This window comes from Schistocerca piceifrons, chromosome 3 (assembly GCF_021461385.2).
Source record: "Schistocerca piceifrons isolate TAMUIC-IGC-003096 chromosome 3, iqSchPice1.1, whole genome shotgun sequence".
NCBI classification, from domain to species: domain Eukaryota; kingdom Metazoa; phylum Arthropoda; class Insecta; order Orthoptera; family Acrididae; genus Schistocerca; species Schistocerca piceifrons.
Window position 1 is genome coordinate 619,586,590 of NC_060140.1, and position 20,279 is coordinate 619,606,868.

The 20,279-nt window shown below is 43.6% G+C and overlaps 1 protein-coding gene across 2 annotated transcripts in view; it reads left to right on the forward strand.

Annotated features, from left to right (window-relative positions):
* Nucleotides 1–14,838, forward strand: part of LOC124788096 (venom carboxylesterase-6-like) — a 113,949-nt gene extending 99,111 nt beyond the window's left edge. Inside the window, exons 9-10 of one of the 2 annotated variants that reach the window (XM_047255207.1) lie at nucleotides 5,453–5,588; nucleotides 13,930–14,838. In XM_047255207.1, coding sequence (XP_047111163.1) covers nucleotides 5,453–5,588; nucleotides 13,930–14,077 — 284 coding nt within the window. In that variant the 3' untranslated portion in view covers nucleotides 14,078–14,838. The remainder of the gene's footprint in view (nucleotides 1–5,452; nucleotides 5,589–13,929) is intronic. The other variant, XM_047255208.1, reaches the window with a different exon arrangement.
* The last annotated feature ends 5,441 nt before the right edge of the window (nucleotides 14,839–20,279 follow it).

Here is a 20,279-nt window from a genome sequence, read left to right on the forward strand (position 1 = left end):
TTTCGGCGGGTGATCACATTAATGTGATTGGTCACTATAGTAGATTTCTTGTAACGAGGAGTGCCTTCTTTGTCTGTGTTATTCTACTTCTTGTTTACTAATTGATTTGTCCATCATGTGTTATTTTGTTTCCCAGTTAGCATAATTCAATCATTTAGACCAAAATGGGACCCGCGCAATTTTGATGCAACGTTTGTCGGTAATCTCATTTCTCCCGCTCCTCAGTACTTCAGTCTTTCTTTAGTTTATTTGCCTAACCCTAACGTTCGTACGACTCCCAGTACCGTTGTATCAGTTTCTGCTGTTTTTTTTCCTATTATCTGCAGTGTATTTCATAATTCCTAATAAATGCTTCTAAGGGTTGTAGGGGTGACTTAGTAGATAAAGAACAGAATGGAGAGAGTGAGCTCTTGCCTGTGTGATCTGACCTGTGTGTCATTCCGTTTCAAGTAGTCATCGGTTTTTCCTCCAAGTAACGGAGGACGTCCACCTCGAAGTCGAGAATGTAACGTTTTCAGCATGTAGGCGAGTTATTGGTATATGTAAGGCTGGCACTGAGAGGCTGTGTTGACCCAGGTCCGAGGGCGCGTCGTGTCCGGTACCAGCCAGCCAGGTGCAGAGAAAAGTAACGCCGCCAGGAATGGATAAATCCCAAAGCTGGGAATTTGGTCGGCTGTAGCTCGCACAGCTGTTCAGCAAGAGACAATGCTCCAAGAAATGGCGGAGTGTCAGACAAGCTGAAAGATGACTTCTTACAACCCTTACAGATTCGACAATAACTCACAGTCAAATATTAATGTCAATCTGAATGCATCAAGGATCTCACAAAAATTAGGTGCATCTAATGACACAACAATATTTTCAATATCTTTAAGGCTACACAAGGCAATATTTCACAACGGATAAAGATTTTCACGCTGAACATCTGAATTAAGAATTTTTAACGCTACATGCGATTTCAAAATTCGATATCTCAGATGATAGTATTTCACTGCAGCAGTCACCCTTAAAAGCTACGTATCTGCATTTTTATTTATTGCACGATGTCTTTTACATCTTTTCCATTATGCAGATATTTGTAAGAACATTGTATGCGTCACAACTGCATAGTAAATGAATACGGCATGAATACCTCATATACTGCAATACTCGTCTATTTACTTAATGAACAGTTCACTGTTTTTCCAGTAACTTTATTCAAATGTTGATTGCATGTCTATAAAAAAACTGTGCTAATTTAAAGGTGGCCAATCGCATGCATTAGCGAAGGCCACAATTGAAAAGAGAACCAAAAGACTTTTCTGTCAAGAATGGATAAATAATTGTTTAAGCATAATTTAACAGCAGTACATTCTTATTTAACGTGAGTTAGTCTAATACTAGTCTATTTCATTAGAAACAAACCTTTATTGGTAATTATGTGAATGATCTGAGTCTGACTGGATATTTATAAACTTTCAGTTTTCAAATATTTTTGTGATATATTAGTTTAGTCCAAGAAGACATAGGATTGAATCAAATCACGTCTCTCTAGCTTAAGTAAGATGTATTTTTGATGTTGACGGCCTTCAGTCAATTTAAAAGCAGACAGTAGAGGAACACCGTGGGAGTCAAGTCGAGACTGGAACTTGTAGAGTGAAGAGCTCAAGGAAATCGTTCTGGCACTTTGTGTCGACTGCTGGTAGAAGGCAGTTCTGCCTAAGGTAGCGGGAGTCATTCAGTCCTACACGTGATTGATTTAGGGCAGAGAACGGCCGCTACAACACCCTAAATTTTGAAAGGGCCCTAACTCATGAGAACCTGAATGTCCCCCAGAGTAGGAATCTAATGTTTTCCGGTGGTATTTTGAAACTGAGGGTAGACAGAGTATCAAACCTTTGTGTCACGTGTCATAACTGGTAAATTATCAGGTTAAACCCTGAACTGTTTAGAGCTGGTGATTATTTTGTGTATTGTGATGACGAAATGGACTTAGTTTCCTCGTATCTTCAACGATAATTTAGTTTGCGGATTTGGCTGCTATTCTTGTAATGCTCTCAACGTAACTTTACGGCGTTTGATAAGGGTATTTTCTGTCAGTATCTTACCTGGGTATCGTAGGAACGCTTCCCGTTTATTCGAGACTTAATTCTCTGTCACTGACATCAATTACAGACGTCAGAATAGAACCCTCATTATTAAGTTATTCTTTTATTTCGTATTTCTATATATTTTATTAACTCGAAATTCTAGACAGTACTATGACTACTTGACTGCAGGATCAAAACTACAGGTTATTATCTGAAGTGAATTAGTTGCGGCTCATGAAAGGAGACGTGCGTGGCTCGACCCTATGAGTACATCGAGCTATTCTTTTTAAACAAAATCGTGTGTAGCCCGAGTACCTAAAGTACGAATAACCAAAGGTAGGCCGAAGTGGCCGCGCGGTTCTGGCGCTGCAGTCTGGAACCGCGAGACCGCTACGGTCGCAGGTTCGAATCATGCCTCGGGCATGGATGTGTGTGATGTCCTTAGCTTAGTTAGGTTTAACTAGTTCTAAGTTCTAGGGGACTAATGACCTCAGCAGTTGAGTCCCATAGTGCTCAGAGCCATATTTGAACCAAAGGTAAAGGAAATTTGTTGTAAGTTCTACGGGACCAAACTACTGAGGTCATCGGTCCCTAAGCCTACACACTAATTACTCTAACTCAAACTAACTTACGCTAGGGACAACACACACACCCATGTGCAAGGGAGGACTCTAACCTGCGACGGGGGCAGCCGCGCGAACCTTGCAAGGCCCCTCAGACCGCACGGCCAAGGTAAAGATGCAACTGGTTTGCTCGTATGGGATGCCATTTTGGAAGAACAAATACACTCAGCAGTAACCGTCAGGTACTGTCGAAAGGAGTACCCTCTTTGTCTGTGTTAGTCTGCTTCTTTTATCACGTGTGCCGCGGTGGTAGCCTCGCGGTCTGGGGCTTCTTGTCACGGTCCGTGCGGCTTCCACCGTCCTTAGGTTCGAGTCCTCCCTTGGGTATCGGTGTGTGTGTTGTCCAAAGTGTACGTTAGATTAAGTTAGATTAAGTAGTGTGTAGGCTTAGGGACCGATGACCTCAGTAGTTTGGCCCAATAAGACCTTACCACAAATTTCCAAAATTTCATCGCATGTTATTCTGTTTCCCTAGCAGCATAATTCAGTCATTTAGACAACCATGAGACGCACATAATTTAATCGCTGATCTCAATTCTCCTGTTTCTCAATACTTTCGTCTTTCTTTGGTTTATTTGCCCAATCTTAGTGTTCTTAGTATTCCTGCCACCGTTGTATCATTTTCTGCGGTGTCTGCTATTATCTATAGTGTGTTTCATAATTCCCAATAATAGCTCGTACGGGATGTAGCAGATAAAGAACGCATTGGAGACAACGAGCTCTGACCTGTTTGCTCTACAGCCGTGAGCAGTGTTTCGAGCAGTTGTCGTCGGGTTCTGCTCTGCGTGACGAAAGAAGTCTGGCTCAAAGTCGAGAGTGCACCGAGTTCGTAGAGCACCACAGTCTAGCCTCCTAGTTGCGAACGAGACACTTTCTAGCAGCCGTTTTCGTAGTTGGATGAAAATGATATGTGATGTCATAATTGCAACAGGAACTGATTAGGAAGCCTTCCTCTCACTCTGTGTCCGTATTGAGTAGCGAGAGATTTATAAGTGAACCGATCTTCAAACTTATTTCATATCCAAGCGGTAGATTTCTGGACAAGCATTGCCTGTCAGAACGTTATCTTCTGTCCCCCCTTTCAGCACCTAGAAGAATGTATCAAGAATTGTGAAACACACTGTATGTTAATCTAAACAGAAATCTTTATTTCCTTTGCACATCACTTACCAATGGCGCTGCCGTAGTGGTAACACGGGTTCCCGCCGGATCACCGAAGTTAAGCCCTTTGGGGCTGGGCTGGCACCTGGATGGGTGACCATTCGGTCTGCCGAGCGCTGTCGGCAATAGGGACGCACTCAGCCCTGGTGAGGCGCACTAACGAGCTACTTGACTGAGGAGTAGCCGCTCCGGTCTCGTAAACTCACATATGGCAGGGAGAGCGCTGTGCTGACCACATGGCACTCCATTTCCGCATCCGGTGACCCCTGTGGGTCAAGATGACAAGGCGGCCGATCAGTAACGTTGGGCCTTCATAGCCTGTCCGGGCGGAATTATTTTAGTTGAGTTTCTACATCACATAACTCATTCCTTATTTGCTGTTATAGAATGTGGAAACTGAACCAATGCTTTTACAATAAACTGAGCTATTGCATCTGCCATCTCTGATTTTCTAGCTTTCTTATAAGCTTCAAGCCTCTTACACCCGCAGAGTGTTACCGTTTCGTTGGTTTCTAAATCTTCTTCTCGTGACCATCCCCTCCTTGGGAGTCAACTTCTGGACATCAGAATTTATTCCCAAGGAAATATCGCCACGACAGTTTCAATTGCAGGCAATGCTTCTTTGTACACATTCTGCGTCTTAATGCAGTAGTTTCCTTTGGTGTTTGCGCTCTCATTCCATCGGTCATATTTGGTTCTTATCACTGAAAAGGCCGTTCCTCACCCCAAGGGCGAGAGGATGCCCTGAGGCTCCATTTCTCCGCCCTCTTTAACAACGGATTTTGCAAAAATGAAAAGTTTCCAAACTGCATGTTCGCTACCACCATTGCTGATGATATTTTCCCATATCTAATTAGTGTCTGGTATCGAATACAGGACCTAGATCATTTTGATTTGTCGTTTCACACACTACGCCTCTATTTTCTGCCGTAAAAGCCTGACAATAATCGCGTTCCACAACTGCGAGCCCATTAAAAAGAAAATAGTGCTACTCTGGACACAAAATATTTGTGATTGTGTCACGTTATTTTTCTATACGTTCTTGATAGAATCAGCAATTACAAGTTTCTTATCTGAGATACCTGGCGGCAGAGCTTGAACAGGTTTCATTATTCATTGTTACATACCTATTTCTTTCATTAACGACTGTGCCATAACAGTCGCCGGCATTATTCCCGTGGTTTTTGTTTTAGCGTCTTAAGATATACAATTTTGTCGCGATAACGGCAACTTTAGTCCTTTGTTGTAAGAATTATCTTCAAACACTGAGTAAAAATATCCGTGTGCACAAATATATTCCGGCTCTTGTTTGTGTATCCTGATGTCCGTTGCTATTCACTCTGTTACACCATCGTTACGCAATATTACGAGCGGTATTCAATAAGTAATGCAAAACTTTTTTTTTTCTGAGAGGAGTTTGGTTTCATTCAGGATCCCGTCGGAGCCAACATGTTGCTGGTTCAGTAACCTCTTCCATTTTTGTCCGTAAGATTCGCCGTTTGATGCTACTTCCACATTTCGTTTTTTATATCTATAACAGAAAACTCATACATCGTAAAAAGGAAGACGGTGTAAAGCTTATAGCATACTATATTTCAGGTGCCGCACATGGAGACGAACTCTTATACTTATTTTCAAAGAACCCCTACATTTCAACATCTGGAGAGCTGCCAGCAAAGGATACTCAAGTCGTGAAGATGATGACTAAACTCTGGACAGACTTCGCTAGAACAGGGTACGTATGCAGTCATCTGAAGAGGAAAGAAAGAAAAAGAGAACCTGTAACTGATAGACAATACTATCTCGATAATTAAACAGTTCTGCCAAATATAACAGGAATCTGACCCATGAAAATGAAAATCATACGTTAGGATTTAATGCCCCCAATACACAGAGAGTGGGCGTCAGTAAAAACACTGCATTTGTAAGACGTTGAAATTAGGTACACTGGAGCACATAAACTGTACAGTCATGACTCGATAGATTAAGAAACGCTTCTCAAATTTTGGCACTGACAAACACTAGTTTCTTTCTCTTTCCTTCAACGATTAGTTTGCGCAAGAACCAACGACAAGAGACATCATCTCTTTTTAATTCACGTTTGCATTGTCATCAGCCATAACAATACTCCGAGCCATGTTATATCTTATATTTTGTGGACCTGTGTCACTTTTGTCCTCGTTATTCAATAACATTTCAAACTCAGTGCTGGAATTTTCTTATGAGATCTTCTTAGAATTTGACATTTTGTGGGCAGACACAACACGTGGCGAAGCCACGCATACTGCCCTTCCCATTGGCACAAAAGAAAGAGAATAATATAAAATTAATTCACAAAATCCGATTGCCTATTCAAGATACTGGTGAGATGACTGATACTGAACACGGACCTTTCAGTTGAGTAATTAAAAAGTTCCTCATTTAAATAATTCAATTTGAGTATCAAAGTTAATTTTTCCCAACGAACAGACGACACCGACCAAGACACAAAGGAATTGAAAGCATTAGCTGGCGGAGGAAATTGATTTATACCAGTGGGGCAAGTCGAAACTTCGTGCCAGACCAGGAATCGAATCTGCGTCTTCTGCTAATGTTGCAGACGTGCTGACTGCTTCGCCATTCGGACACAGTGGTCACAACAACTGCACGGACAAGCCTAGCATGCCCCCCATCACACTCAAATTCTCAACTTATACCACTAATTTCTGACCCACTGCCCCTGTTCATTAGCCTCATTACTCAAGGCAACTCGCCGATTCCTACTTGGTGTGCATCTGCACTGAAGGGATCATTGGCCGTCATCGCCTTATATATATGTGGTGTCTGTTCTTTCGGACATATCCGAAAGAAAAGATACCGCATATACACAAAACAAAAGTGATGTCACGCCTGCACGCCTACAAGAATGACTATCGAGGGGAGGGAGCTAAACGTTACTGCTGTGATATGTTTCATTAATATTAAAATCGCTCAAGATGGCTGGTTTTCTTAAAAATTGGAGCAACAACGTTCAAATATGAACAGACGGCACGCGACCGTCCTGGTATATCTGTTCGTCGCGCGCTACGGGGAATTATAGCCCAAACTGGCCCGGTAACACAACCGTCGAACGGCCGAGTCGCGACTCCCAGTTCGGAACATACGAACTGTTAGCGCAGCCCCCAACCCCCACCCTTAACCCTCCACCTGTTGTCACATACGCTATGAATCGTGCTGTACAACGTTTTAAGGTGATCATTCTACTGTGGTAGTGGGAAAGCAAACGTGGAATGTGAAGACAGGAATGGTTATGTATAAAGATAGTTCACCTGATACACATAAAAGTATGTTCCCCGTCTTCCTACGCTAAGCCACTGGTAACAAAACCACCGAAGGCATCTGTCTATCCGTCTAGGTTGATCTAATACATAACTCAGAGTATTTATAACTTGCATACGATATTTTTGGGAAATAATACGGATTTACAAGTGCTTCGGTCAAGGATGCAACATATAACCATTTCCCAATCAAAAGAGTAGTTATTCTAAGGATACGATGTGAAGTATTACGTGATTATCATTGTATGGTGGAAAAATCCATTGTTCAAAAAGTTTCAGGATGGATGAAAACTGATTTGCAAGATCACAGACTGATGCTTGTGATAGAGTGAGGAATAAATATGCAAGAATGGAGATGGATGTGTTGGAATCAGTCAAACATACGACTGATACTCCAGCGCTGAGATGGTATGGACGCGTCCGACGGATGGAAGAACAAAATTTGCCGCAGTGTTTGTTTAACTGGTCTCTGCCAGGGAGAAGGGGCCGACGCAGACCGAGGGCAGCGCGGATGGTTCAAAAATGGTTCAAATGGCTCTGAGCACTATGGGACTTAACTACTGTGGTCATCAGTCCCTTAGAACTTAGAACTACTTAAACCTAACTAACGTAAGGACATCACACACATCCATGCCCGAGGCAGGATTCGAACCTGCGACCGTAGCGGTCACACGGTTCCAGACTGTAGCGCCTATAACCGCACGGCCACTCCGGCCGGCAGCGTGGGTGGGAACCTCAGCCAAAGCCATGGGGAAGAGAAGGTTGGCAATTTGTGGCATCTGAGAACAGGCAACTGCTGAGAGTGGGAACGCCTACTAAAGTCAGTGGAAGTATCTTCCTGGACCAATCCTATCCAATGTTGGGGAGTCTAAACTGTCACGGGGGTGTAGGACTTCTTTCTCCGACGGTTACTGGCAGCTAGGTGCCTGAGTTGTCTGCAAGTTGCTGTTAGTCTATGTACTAATTGTTCGGGTCGGTATTCCCGTATGCGTCTTTGGAATCTTGAGGGAAATCGATAGAACTGTTATTAGTAACTGAGAGATGACATCTCCGCCGTTGTGTGCTTACGGAACGTACGATGAGGAATGTGTTTTTTCTTGAACACTTCACTGCAGAATCGACGTATTTTGTTATAATAATGAGCTATAGTAAGTTTACGTACTCAGATTTTACCATAGTTATTTAGGAGTCTTAAGGCGAGGCCACACACTGTTAATATAGGGGTGTACCAACAGTTTATTTGTTTAAATATTGTCTTTTGTATTTTCATCTGCCTGCCAAAGGTTACGTCGTCCACAAATGAGCTCTAGTATTAAAAGCGGGATGGCTTGGGAGTAGGAAAAGTTAATTTCTTATTGCCACAAAGAGAAAGAGGGGAGGGTAGAGCAGCGCTTGGCACTTAAACTGTTAGCAACGCTTATCTGCAGAGCGGTCAACTGACTTCCGTTAGCGAACGCCGGCGGTTTACGACGGGTTTGGCGTTATTAACGTGGACTGTATGTCACTCCCTGAATGCTTGATTTAGTAGCAGTGTCTTTTCTGACAGGAATCTGGTCGGTCGTGTCAGAAATGTTTACACAAACGTTGTTTAAATATTGGAAATTTTCCCACAATTGCTTGGAAAGGATAGGGCACGGGCGTCGTGTTAGTTGTTCGATTTATTTAGGCTTCGGCCACGTGGTTATGTGCATATTTGTAGCACTGTGAGTTTCTCAAACATAGGAATTATACATCCAACTGGTGTCAAATAACTGTTTGGCACAGTTTACCTAGGTTTCGACGCCTACTAACGGTGTCACCAGAATGAAATTTTGGGAAATCGTAATTTACATTGCGAGAAAGTAATGGCAGAATTTAGAGCAGCTGTGGTCAAGTCAAAAATAAAATACGTTCAAGCCTTGTCACGTATGCCTAGCTAGGAACAACATCTGAGTGTGCTAATCATTGTAAACATCGTATATATGGGCGTTTTGGTTGAAAGTCTTGGGAATCGGTAAAGCTGCAGAGCACATGGAGTTTTCCTACGACGTCACACCAGTGTTTTACATCATACGTTTTATTGTAAGGGGCGCTAAAAAAGGTTCCCTTTGAGGGCGTTACTGCAACGCGTATGCAAAGTCGCGTGCCTCCAAAGTGGGTATTTAAGCACTGACAAGTAGGGAAGGGATTAGTGTGGGAATCTTGCCTTTCCAACGTGAGTGCGGCAAAAGTGGAAAAGTGAACCACGGCGACATTATGATCAAATGCGTCCAAAAGGGACCAACGTAACATTTTTCTACTCTTGGTTGGCCAAGGACAAATATCGGTAGGCATCTATCTCCATTGGCGAATGAATAATGTCTATCAGTTGCAGAATGTAGCACCAAGTTCCGTTGTGGTCTTCATGACAATACAGGTCCCCACATCGCGCTCCCTGTGCGATTATCATGCCTTCCGTTGCTTAAAGGAGGCCTTGAGTGGTTGATGATTCCTGTCAGACGAGGATATGCGGCAGGCAGTTACGAACTTCTTAACACAGCAAGTCACAGCAAGATAGTAATTTAGCCTCACACTGCATAGTCACATTGTCTTACACCATAAATTACATTAATATTTGCAACTGTTTAGCATAATACGCCTTGACGTCATTAATTTAGGTATTCGCTGCATTGTCAAAGCGCACCACATCACATATTACGTTAATGTATGCAGCCATTTTACATAATATGCCGTGACGTAATTAATAAATAACGTCAGAGTGTCATATCTCGTAATACGTGCCACCATTATGCCGAGAGCATCATGATGTTGATGTGACATGATGTCGATGTGACGCAACACGACATCGATTCATGTGACGTCGAGAGTAGTAGGACGAAACTCAGGCAATTGGAATAATAATAAATTTAATTTTTGGATTCCAAACAAATCTGTTCCTCTCCCTATGATGTGCAGCACAAAACTGCCATCGATCAATCAACTGCTCTAGTTAATGGATGTGGAGGGGGAGCGGTATTTTCTACCTTAATGGTCAAGAAAGGATGATGACGATAATGATGACGTTTGGTTTTATGGGGCGCTCAACTGCGCAGTCATCAGTGCCCGTACAAAGCCCAACTTTTACACAGTCCAATCTAGTCACGAATGATGATGATGATGATGATGATGGAATGATGAGGACAACACAAACACTGAATCCCCGGGCAGATTAAATCCTCCAACCAGGCGGGGAATCGAAGCCAGGGACCCGTTATCCAGAGGCAGCAAAGCTGTCAATGGAGGAAGGAGTGAGGGAGGGGCGCGTGTGTAGGATGGTGCCCCCAGGATGACCTTGCTCAATTTCTTGGCCGGACAGTGGATAATTTTGTGTAAAGGAAATTTCTTGAAAAAACTCTTCTACGACCCATCCTAGAATATTTCTAGTACTGAAGTGTGTGGGACTCATACCAAACAGAACTAGCAGAGGATATTGAATACATACAACGAAAGGCAGCATAATATTGTTTGATCCATGGCAGAGCATCACGGAAATGCTGGGAGAACATGATCTGGCAAACCCTAGAAGGTAGTAGCTAAATATCCAGCGAAACCCTACTTGCCGTATTTGAAGAACCAATATCAAGCCGGAAATCGAAAAGTATACTTAATCCTCCTAAGTCTCGCTCCCGTAGCGCTCATAAACATGTAAACAATCATTCTTCCCGCGCTACAAACCTAAATGAGAAGGGATAAACCTTAATATTTAGTGCAATGGTTAGCCGGCCGGAGTGGCCGAGCGGTTCTGGGCGCTACAGCCTGGAACCGCGCGACCGCTACGGTCGCAGGTTCGAATCCTGCCTCTGGCATGGATGTTTGTGATGTCATTAGGTTAGTTAGGTTTAAGTAGTTCTTAGTTCTAGAGGACTGATGACCTCAGAAGTTAGGTCCCATAGTGCTCAGAACCATTTGAACCTTTTTTTTTCTTTCTTTTTTTTGCAATGGTTTGTATCCTCTGCCATTCATTTCGCAGTATCTTTCAGAAATATGTGTATATAGATGCTGGTACGTACTTACGGCAAGGTACGATTCGTCTGAAAAATCATGAGCCGATGTATTCTGCATGTCAACAGCACACCTTTCATGAGGGTAGTTATGTTGATTTACCCGTTGATACGTCTGTCATCATCTCACCGAACGTATGAAGGTGGTATTCCAATGCCTCGCGTATGTCGCACCAGTCGCCACATCGGAATCACACCTTTACAGGACGTATTACCCTACGGTCATTTGTTCTGCTACAGCACGTCACGCTTCCCAGTCCCATGTGCATCTGTATCTTCAACAACATATTGCACCCATCCATCACTCCCTAAATGTGTCAGAATGTCTTGAGGAACACCCCACATACCTGTAGGTTCATGTGTTGTCACAGTTCATTTGACCAAATCTCTGCTGAGCAAACTTTGGCCCACACCTAGCGAGAAGTGCATGCCTTGGACCTGTCTTCGACGAATCTCTGTAAGGGATTGACTGCTTTCGAGCAATTACGGATCCGCCTAACTTTCGGTGACTCGTGTAGTTCAAACCTCGAGCGATCGGTGCCGTCATCTACCGAGAGCTGAAGTCCTCCAAAATTCCAGGTAGATTTCTCTGATTCTGTTTTTGATGAACTCTTAAAAGTACAGAATTGATAACAACTATCACTTTAAAGTGTCATCGTTTCTAAGTGAGCTTATTCCGCATATTTATCCTTTATTAATAATGTAGTAATATGAACATCTTTGGTAGAATCTATATCTCATCGTCAATTTCATTTCTCCTTCTTTAATATCACGCACAACAGCGATCTTACCTCCACTTTATGTCATTTATAAATCGTTTAAGGTTTTCTGTGACATAATTTATGTTTGAATATTTCGGTTAAGAAACCCTCCTCCAATCGCTTTCATTTATAATTTACTGCACAATGCATTTCGTAGCGAGCGGCTTCATCATGCGTATTTTAGTGGAATTTCTAGTGCCGATTTGTTCGAGGCAGCCACACAGTCTCTATATGCATCTAGTGCTGTATAGTTAGAATACGATTCTGATAAATCAAATGAAATCATATTAAGCACGGTGTGCACATGTACACTGATCAGGCAGCATATTATGACCACTAACCTACAATCCACAGAAAACCATCCAGGCGTCATCTGACGAGGAAAGACAGCTACTCAGACACACGCACGGTGGATGTGGTGTCAGTAAGCATGCTGTCCTTGTGTAGAATGGGGAAGGCGCGCAATGTATCGTAGTTTGACCGAGGGTAGATTATGATGGCCCGGAGGCTCGGCACGAGCATTTCGGTAACTGCAAAACTTACTGGGTGTTCGAGGAGTACTGTGGCGAGTGTCTTCAACACGTGGTGAAACGACGTCCAGACGTCCTGAGGTGGGGCGACCACCTCTCGATGCAAATGTCGGACGTCGTAGGCTGGGCAGGCTGGTAAAGCAGGACGGAAGGCGAACTCTGCGGAACTAACATCAGACTTTGATGCTGGGCTGAGTGCAAGCGCGTCTGAACACAAAGTGCACAGAACACTTCTATCAGCGAGCCTCCGCGTACGATGACCCATGCATATGTCAGTGTTAACACCACCACTTCCGGAACTACGACTGAAATGGGCATGTCATCATCGGCAGTGGACTTTGGCGCAGTGGCAGAGCGTTGCAAGGTCTCACAAATCTCGATACGTTCTCCATCATCCCGAAGGCAGGGCGCGAATCCGTCGTCTTCCAGGGAAACAGCTTCTTGGGACTTGCGCTGCGGGACGTAGACAAGCTGGCGGCGGCTCAACTATGCTCTGGGGAACATTCGTGTGGGCTTCCTTAGGTCCAGTGAAGATCTTGTCAGCCACCATGACGGCCGAGAAGTATCGTACTCTGGTTGCGGACTACATACACCCCTTCACGACGATAATGTTTTCCGGCGGCAGTGACATTTTTCAGGAAGACAATGCGTCATGTCACAAAGCCAGGAGTGTGCGAGGAACACAGTGGCGAGTTCCAGTTGATGTGCTGACGTCCCCCAACTCGTCAGATCTGGACCCGATCGAACACATCTGAGATGTAATTCAACATGTTGTCAGAGCTCATCGCTCCTCTCCCCGCAATTCGTAGGAATTTGGTGGCTTGTGCGCGCAGATGTCGTACCAACACCCTCCAGCGACCTACCAAGACCTCACTGCTTACACGCCGCGATGCATCGCCGATGTTATCACTGCCGAAGGTGGACATACAGGCTATTGGGTACGTGGTCACAGCGTCCTGGCTGATCAGTGTATACTTTGTGTCTGGATGGAGCAAATCGGTACTAGAATGAACATGTAATGGTTCTGAGCACTATGGGACTTAACTGCTGAGGTCATCAGTCCCCTAGAACCTTGAACTACTTACACCTAACTAACCTAAGGACATCACACACATCCATGCCCGAGGCAGGATTTGAACCTGCGACCGTAGCGTTCACGCGGTTCCAGACTGTAGCGCCTAGAACCGCTCGGCCACTCCGACCGGCAATGAACATGTAACCTCCACTAAAATACACATGATAAGGAACCCGCAGGCTTCCAGTGTATTATGCAGTAGAGAATGTATTCAACTGTGTGAAGAAGGTTTTGCTAATCCAAATATTTTACGAACAATAGACACGAGACAACCGCCAACACTGAATGAATTGAAAAAAGAAAGTATCTTGTTTCTATGCACACTGTATTAGAAATTCAGTAATTTCCTCGCTGCATTATTTTATATTTTGCAGAAATCCAACACCGAATGACGCGCCGCTGGATTGGCCAAGAGTAACGTCGGACGATGAGCTGGAGTTTCTGGACATTGGTGAGAAGTTGGAAGTAAAGAAGGGGCTCTCACAGAAGCGGATCGACTTTTGGAACTCACTTCCTTTCTGAGAAAGACGGCATGGAACACCTGTGATGAAACTGTGATTGTAACAAACCGCTGATAATTTATGATTTTTTTCTTCGAAAGAGAAATAAATTTTAGATCAAAGGACAGGAAAATCAAAATTGTGACAGAAACTACATACCAGTCTCGGAAAGTAAAATCAAACCTTTATTTTTAGTGTTCCGCCTGCGATCTGCTTTATGGTTGCATTTTAACCATCAGTTGTTTTTGTCCCATCAGTCATCTACCGGTTTCGGTTATCAACCATCCTCCAGAATGTAGGTTACAACAGATTACTTAAAAGGATCCCATATTCCTTTGAAGCTGAACAATATTGAAATTATCCAGTGAAATTGTACAAACACCTGAAATAATTTGTCTTAGGTGTTTCTACAATTTCACTGGATAATTTCGATATTGTTCAGCTTCAAAGAAAGAGGGAATATTGGATGCTTTTACCTACTCTGTTGTACCCTATACCATGGATGATGGTTAATAATCGAAACCGGTAGATGAGTAATGGGACAAATAAACAGTTGATGGTTAAAATGGATTTTATAAAATACTTTACCGCTGTTGAGTCTCACCTTAGGGAAACATTTTCATTTGTTGCTTGTTGACTAGCTAAAAAGCGTGTTTTCTGACCCTCAGATTTCGTGGATACTACACTTAGCTTATAACTTCAACGATGTTCCTTTGGTTGGATATGTCCTCTGAATTTTATGCTTTGTATGGCCATTGCTTACAATAAATGCTGATCTCTGGATATTGTATGTATTTTTAGATTTCACTTCAAAGAAACAGTCCATAGCTCTACTAAAGTATTAAAATGTCAAAATGTTTCACATTCGTATTGCAGGGATATAATCTGTCACACGAACGCTCTAACAGCTAGACAAGCAATACTCGTGCCACGTACAGAGCTTCTAGGTCTAACTACCGGTATCATCTGAGGCCAGTCCTTTAATTCCGTATCTCATTTCTGTAGTATGACATTGTGGGCGAGAGACCCACAGAGACTGGCGCCCCGGTAGCTAAGAACAATAGAACTTTATTACGAAGAAAATACAGAATAACTTTAGCAACTAAAACAGTTTCCGCGTAAAAGGAACATACAGATCGTTCTGAGCTCATCAGGGTTTTTCGTAAACATGGCAACAGTTCTTGAATGTAAAAACAGAGTACGTATCGGTCACTATTGAGACACACTGTCACAGGCTTTGGTACCGGCACTGGCGATAACTCTGCTTTCACAGGCAAGTACTCCGCTCTGACGAGTAGACTCGCTGCACTTGCGATGTGGAGACGACGATTTCGGGAACAGAATTCACATTCACTGACGAGCTGCTGGCAGTGTCCTATAAAGGCTGCCCTGCGCAGGAATATAGGGAAGTTGTCTTATGTCACGTGGCTCATGGATGAGAGCTAGCGCTGGCTGTATTCAGTAGATGTGAGGCCCTCACACATTGCATTCTCTGTCGCAGGCAAGATGAGGCACGAACTCACAGACCTCTGCTGTAAGACGTGTAGTTTTAACGTAAGCCACAGACCTCTAGCCTACAGACGAGATGACACTGTAGCAATTAGAAGGCGCATGCAGGAATCTGGAGCCGATTCCACAGGAAGGAGTCAATGTTGGAGGACGGCGAGTGGGCTGCGGCGCACGGACCAGCAGCATGCAGGCCTGTGGTGTGAAATTTGCTTGCGTGGAAGGTGCCAGTAATGCTGGTAACCGAGGAGGCGCCAAGGACGGTGGCAAGAGAACTGATGGCGCTGGAACAGACTGTGACAAGCGCCCAGTGCGGAAGCTACAAGACGTGTCTTGTAGTGTTGACGTAGGCTTGCTGGGAAGAAGGTAGCAGGGCTCCACCAGCCAGTGGGAGACAGGTGTTTGACGAACAGCGGCTGCCAGGACGTGAGGAAACCGATGGAGCCAGCCAGCCAATAGTGGTGTGAGAGGGCGAGGTAGCAGCTGGCACCAGATACGACAGTGCAAGCCTGTTACCCCAGGAGGCCAGGGACAGCTCATCGCCAGGAACAGGTGGTGCCCAAGAAGGAAGGGTAGCCATGGATCCTGGCTTCTGGCAGAATACAGAAACAGCATTAGCTGGGGCGGTGGAAGGCAGCTGCCCTGCAGACTGGTGGAGGGGGAAAATAAGGAAGAGCAAGAGACATACAGGGACATTGTTAACAATGACAACCGAATGCATCAAAGCAAGGGTGTCTGGGACTTGTGGCGAAACTTCCGACACCAGAGGCTGCAAGAGATGACTATGATAAAAGGTATACGGGGGTGGCGACCAGGTTGAGGTGGTATGGGGTAAGACCAAAGAATGAAGAAAGCTCGCTTTGAGGGCATCTGTCGGAGAAGGAGGCGTTAATATGAGACCCATACAGAGAAGGAAGGCACCTGTGACGGGAAAGAGGACAGCCGAAGCTTGTGTGAAGCACAGACTGGTGGAAAAATGTGTGTCATGTTAGGAGGTGATGTGCCAGAATCGGTGGAAGCGGAAAAAAGATGAGTGATAGCACCAGCGGCTGGATATGGGGAGTCCGTAGAGTGGGAATGCCCGAGGGCACCTGGAACTCAAGAGAGCCAGCGACTGGGCTAGCGGCAGAGGAGCTGGCTACACTAGAGGAGTAGGGTCAGCCAGGAGAGACGCCGGCAGCGAAGAAGTGCTGGGGACGGCAGCAAAGGCACCGGCGGAGCAGCAGGAATCAGCGTTGGAGCCAGTGGCACCCCAGTAGGAGGTGCCAGCTGCGAAGGAGCTGGTTTGGCAGGCGCCGGCTGCGGGACTGCCGTAGCTGGTGGCGCTCTAGAGGGAGGCGCCTTAGCGTAGGGTGCCCACACGTCCTGTACTTTATGGAGTTGTTCTTTACTTTGTTCAAGTGTCCAGTTCTCCCGACGAAATACCCACGGGACGTAAATTGTCCCATTATTCACTAACCGTCCCGTATATTTGGGAATGTTTGGCTAGGTGGTTCCTTGGTAGAGTGCCTAACTACAAATCCAAAGTTACTGTGTCCTATCCCAGTCAACCTCAAGCTGTTTATCTGTCATTGATCACTTTTTTCATCTCTGGCAGCTTGATGTCTGATGTGTCAGCACAGACTATTCTAATTCGTTTCAGTCTCTCTGTTTTCAATACTGCTCTACCTAAAACAGTGAAAACATTTTATTTTATCCCACATTCCAAAACATCTTTTCATATTTTTAGCACCACAATAAGCTCCGAAATACGACCGATTTGCAATTTAAATATGCTTCTGCACTCCATGTACACCAGACACGATCGTTTCACCGTGTGTTTATACATGCTAGCGCTACAGTAGCGAAGTTGCAGAAGAGTGGGAGTTTCGTGCTCATTGTCTTAATCCTTGTACATGAAGCGCAGATTATCAGAAATGCTTTCTTTGTGCACTTCGTATTGCTCCGGATCGTCGTGTTAGAAGTGCTTTTTTACAGAGTCACAACTTACTTTATTTGATACGATGTATTGCAAACTCTTCACAGAAATGCCAAAAAGAAAGTATGTATTTAGTGATAGAATTAAAGCTGTGTTTACATTAGAACAGCAAAGCGAGAAATTATTTTTCAGCTGCGTCTAAGCTCATTTCCAGTCGGCCACGGAGGTCGAACTGATGTTGTATAATGCATTAATGTGAAGAAAGTAAAGTTTGTCTTTTCAAGTAAACTGCGTCAGAAACTATGATGTCTTTTGCTACAAAACGTGACAACAGTGTCATTATAAAGCGTATTGCTGCAGAGGTAGGTTTGCTAATCTTCCAGCCAATGAAACATAACCTTTCATTCAGATCAATGGGGTGCGCTACTGTGATCACCAGGAAGATGTGTGACAAGAAATTTACCTGCTCCAGAACAAAGCGTAAATCTGTGATAATAAATGTGTTGGCTCCATATGCAATGCATCAAATGTGTGATGAGCGGAAAGATGCCTAGTACATTTCAGTTATGGTGCACACCTTTAACCACAGAAGTGTAAAATTGATACCAGTGATTCTTAGGGCATTCAAGTGAAGGTGATTTAACTTCCAGAATATGACATGTCTAACGGCTGATGTTATAACAAATTTTATCATGGAAGTTCTTAATTTCATCTGAGGGATAAAACTGTTGCTTTCCGTAGTGAAAACTGCAATACAATCCTTGGAAGCACAGGAAGAATGGGACAGAACAACGTTTTCGCAAGACTTGAAGCTTAGCCGAAAAACAAACTCATGGTGTATGTGTGCAACGCACCTAGTGCATAATGCGGTACAAACCAGGGCTGTTATCTTCCCAGTACACATAGAAGGCATTGTGTACAAAATTCTTCCATATTTCGACACATGCACCATTCGTGCTGAAGAACTGAAAGAGTTTTGCGAGTTTCGTGAAGTACGATGTAAACAAGTGTTTCGTAGTGTTAAAAACAGATGGGTTTCCTTGGAACTGGCTTTTAACAGACCTATTGATATTTACGACTTATTAAAATCTTAAAGTCTCATCTTTAAATCGTTCTTTAGGGGTCCTCAATTTGTACTTTCGCTCTGTTTCCTTCAGAGCCACTTGAAAATGCTTTCACCAACAATAAAAACTATTGAGGCAGCAAATGAAGTTCTGTACGAGTTAGAAGTTAGAAATATTGATGAGAAAAGTGAAACTGGTTAAGGAGAAAAACTTTCGAAGTATGAAAATTGAGTCTTTGTTTAGTGCATTCCAAAAGATGGCTTACTGAAAGATTCAGGTTCCTTGGATGCATCAAATTTATTTTACGAGATACAAATTAACCACATTAAAAAATGAGGTAACCCATTTCATGTGCCAAAACCATTTAACACGCCTCAGCACGAATTCTTCTTCTATGGAAGTTGTTCCAGCAAAGTCTTAAAACTGTAACAGAGTTTGAAAAATGTTCTTAAAGAAATATGTAAAGATGAATTTTTTGAGGAAATAAACTACGTTAAAAATGTATGTGAGGTGGAAAACCATAAATTAAGAACTATTAAATTTGTTGGTTAAGAATGGACATTTATTTCTAACTTCCTTGCATCTCAAGACATCTGCTGAAAACATTTGCAGCTCATTACTGTGATTGTGCTAGATCTACCTGGCACTACGGTTGCTGCAGAAAGAATGTTGTCCATCTGAAATGTATTATGGACTGATGAAATGAAGAAGTTTAACGTTAAGGACATATTTATAACTAAGACTCATTTTCAGGATACTTCATAAGTTGACTTTTACAAACTTCTACTCGAAAATATCGAACTCCTGGGTGACATACTCTTCCGCAAAATATAACAAAAAAATGTTCCAGAAATTATTCATGGAGAATCCTTCAAGCCAACTGCGAATCGCAAATAAATAGTCTATGTAAGTAATAAGCATTGTCCACCCTTGTTAAAGACATCCTTATAATGTAGTTGCACAGAGTGGTCCATTGATTGTGACCGGGCCAAGTATCTGACGAAATAAGCATCAAACGAAAAAACTTCAAAGAACGAAACTTGTCTAGCTTGAAGGGGGAAACCAGATGGCGCTATGGTTGGCCCGCTAGATGGCGCTGCCACAGGTCAAACGGATATCAACTGTTTTTTTTTCAATAGGAAGCCCAGTTTTTTGTTACATATTCGTGTAGTACGTAAAGAAATATTAATGTTGTAGTTGGAACACTTTCTTTCGCTTGGTAATTCATGGCGCTCTAATAGTCACAAACGTATAAGTACGTGGCATCACCTAACATTCCGCCACTGAGGTCAGTATTTACTTTGTGATACATTACCCGTGAGAAAATGGACCTTTCACCAATTGCGGAAAAGGTCGATATCGTGTTGCCGTACGGCTATTGTGATCAAAATGTCCAACGGGCGTGTGCTATGTATGCTGCTCGGTATCCTGGACGACATCATCCAAGTGTCCGGACCGTTCACCGGATAGTTACGTTATTTAAGAAAACACGTCAACCACGACCTGCAACAAATGATGATGTCCAAGTAGGTGTTTTAGCTGTTGTCGCGGCTAATCCGCTCATCAGTAGCAGACAAGTTGCCCGAGAATCGGGAATCTCAAAAACGTCGGTGTTGAGAATGCTACATCAACATCGGTTGCACCCGTACCATATTTCTATGCACTAGAAATTGCATGGCGACGACTTTGAACGTCGTGCATAGGTCTCCCATTGGGCACAAGAGAAATTACGGGAC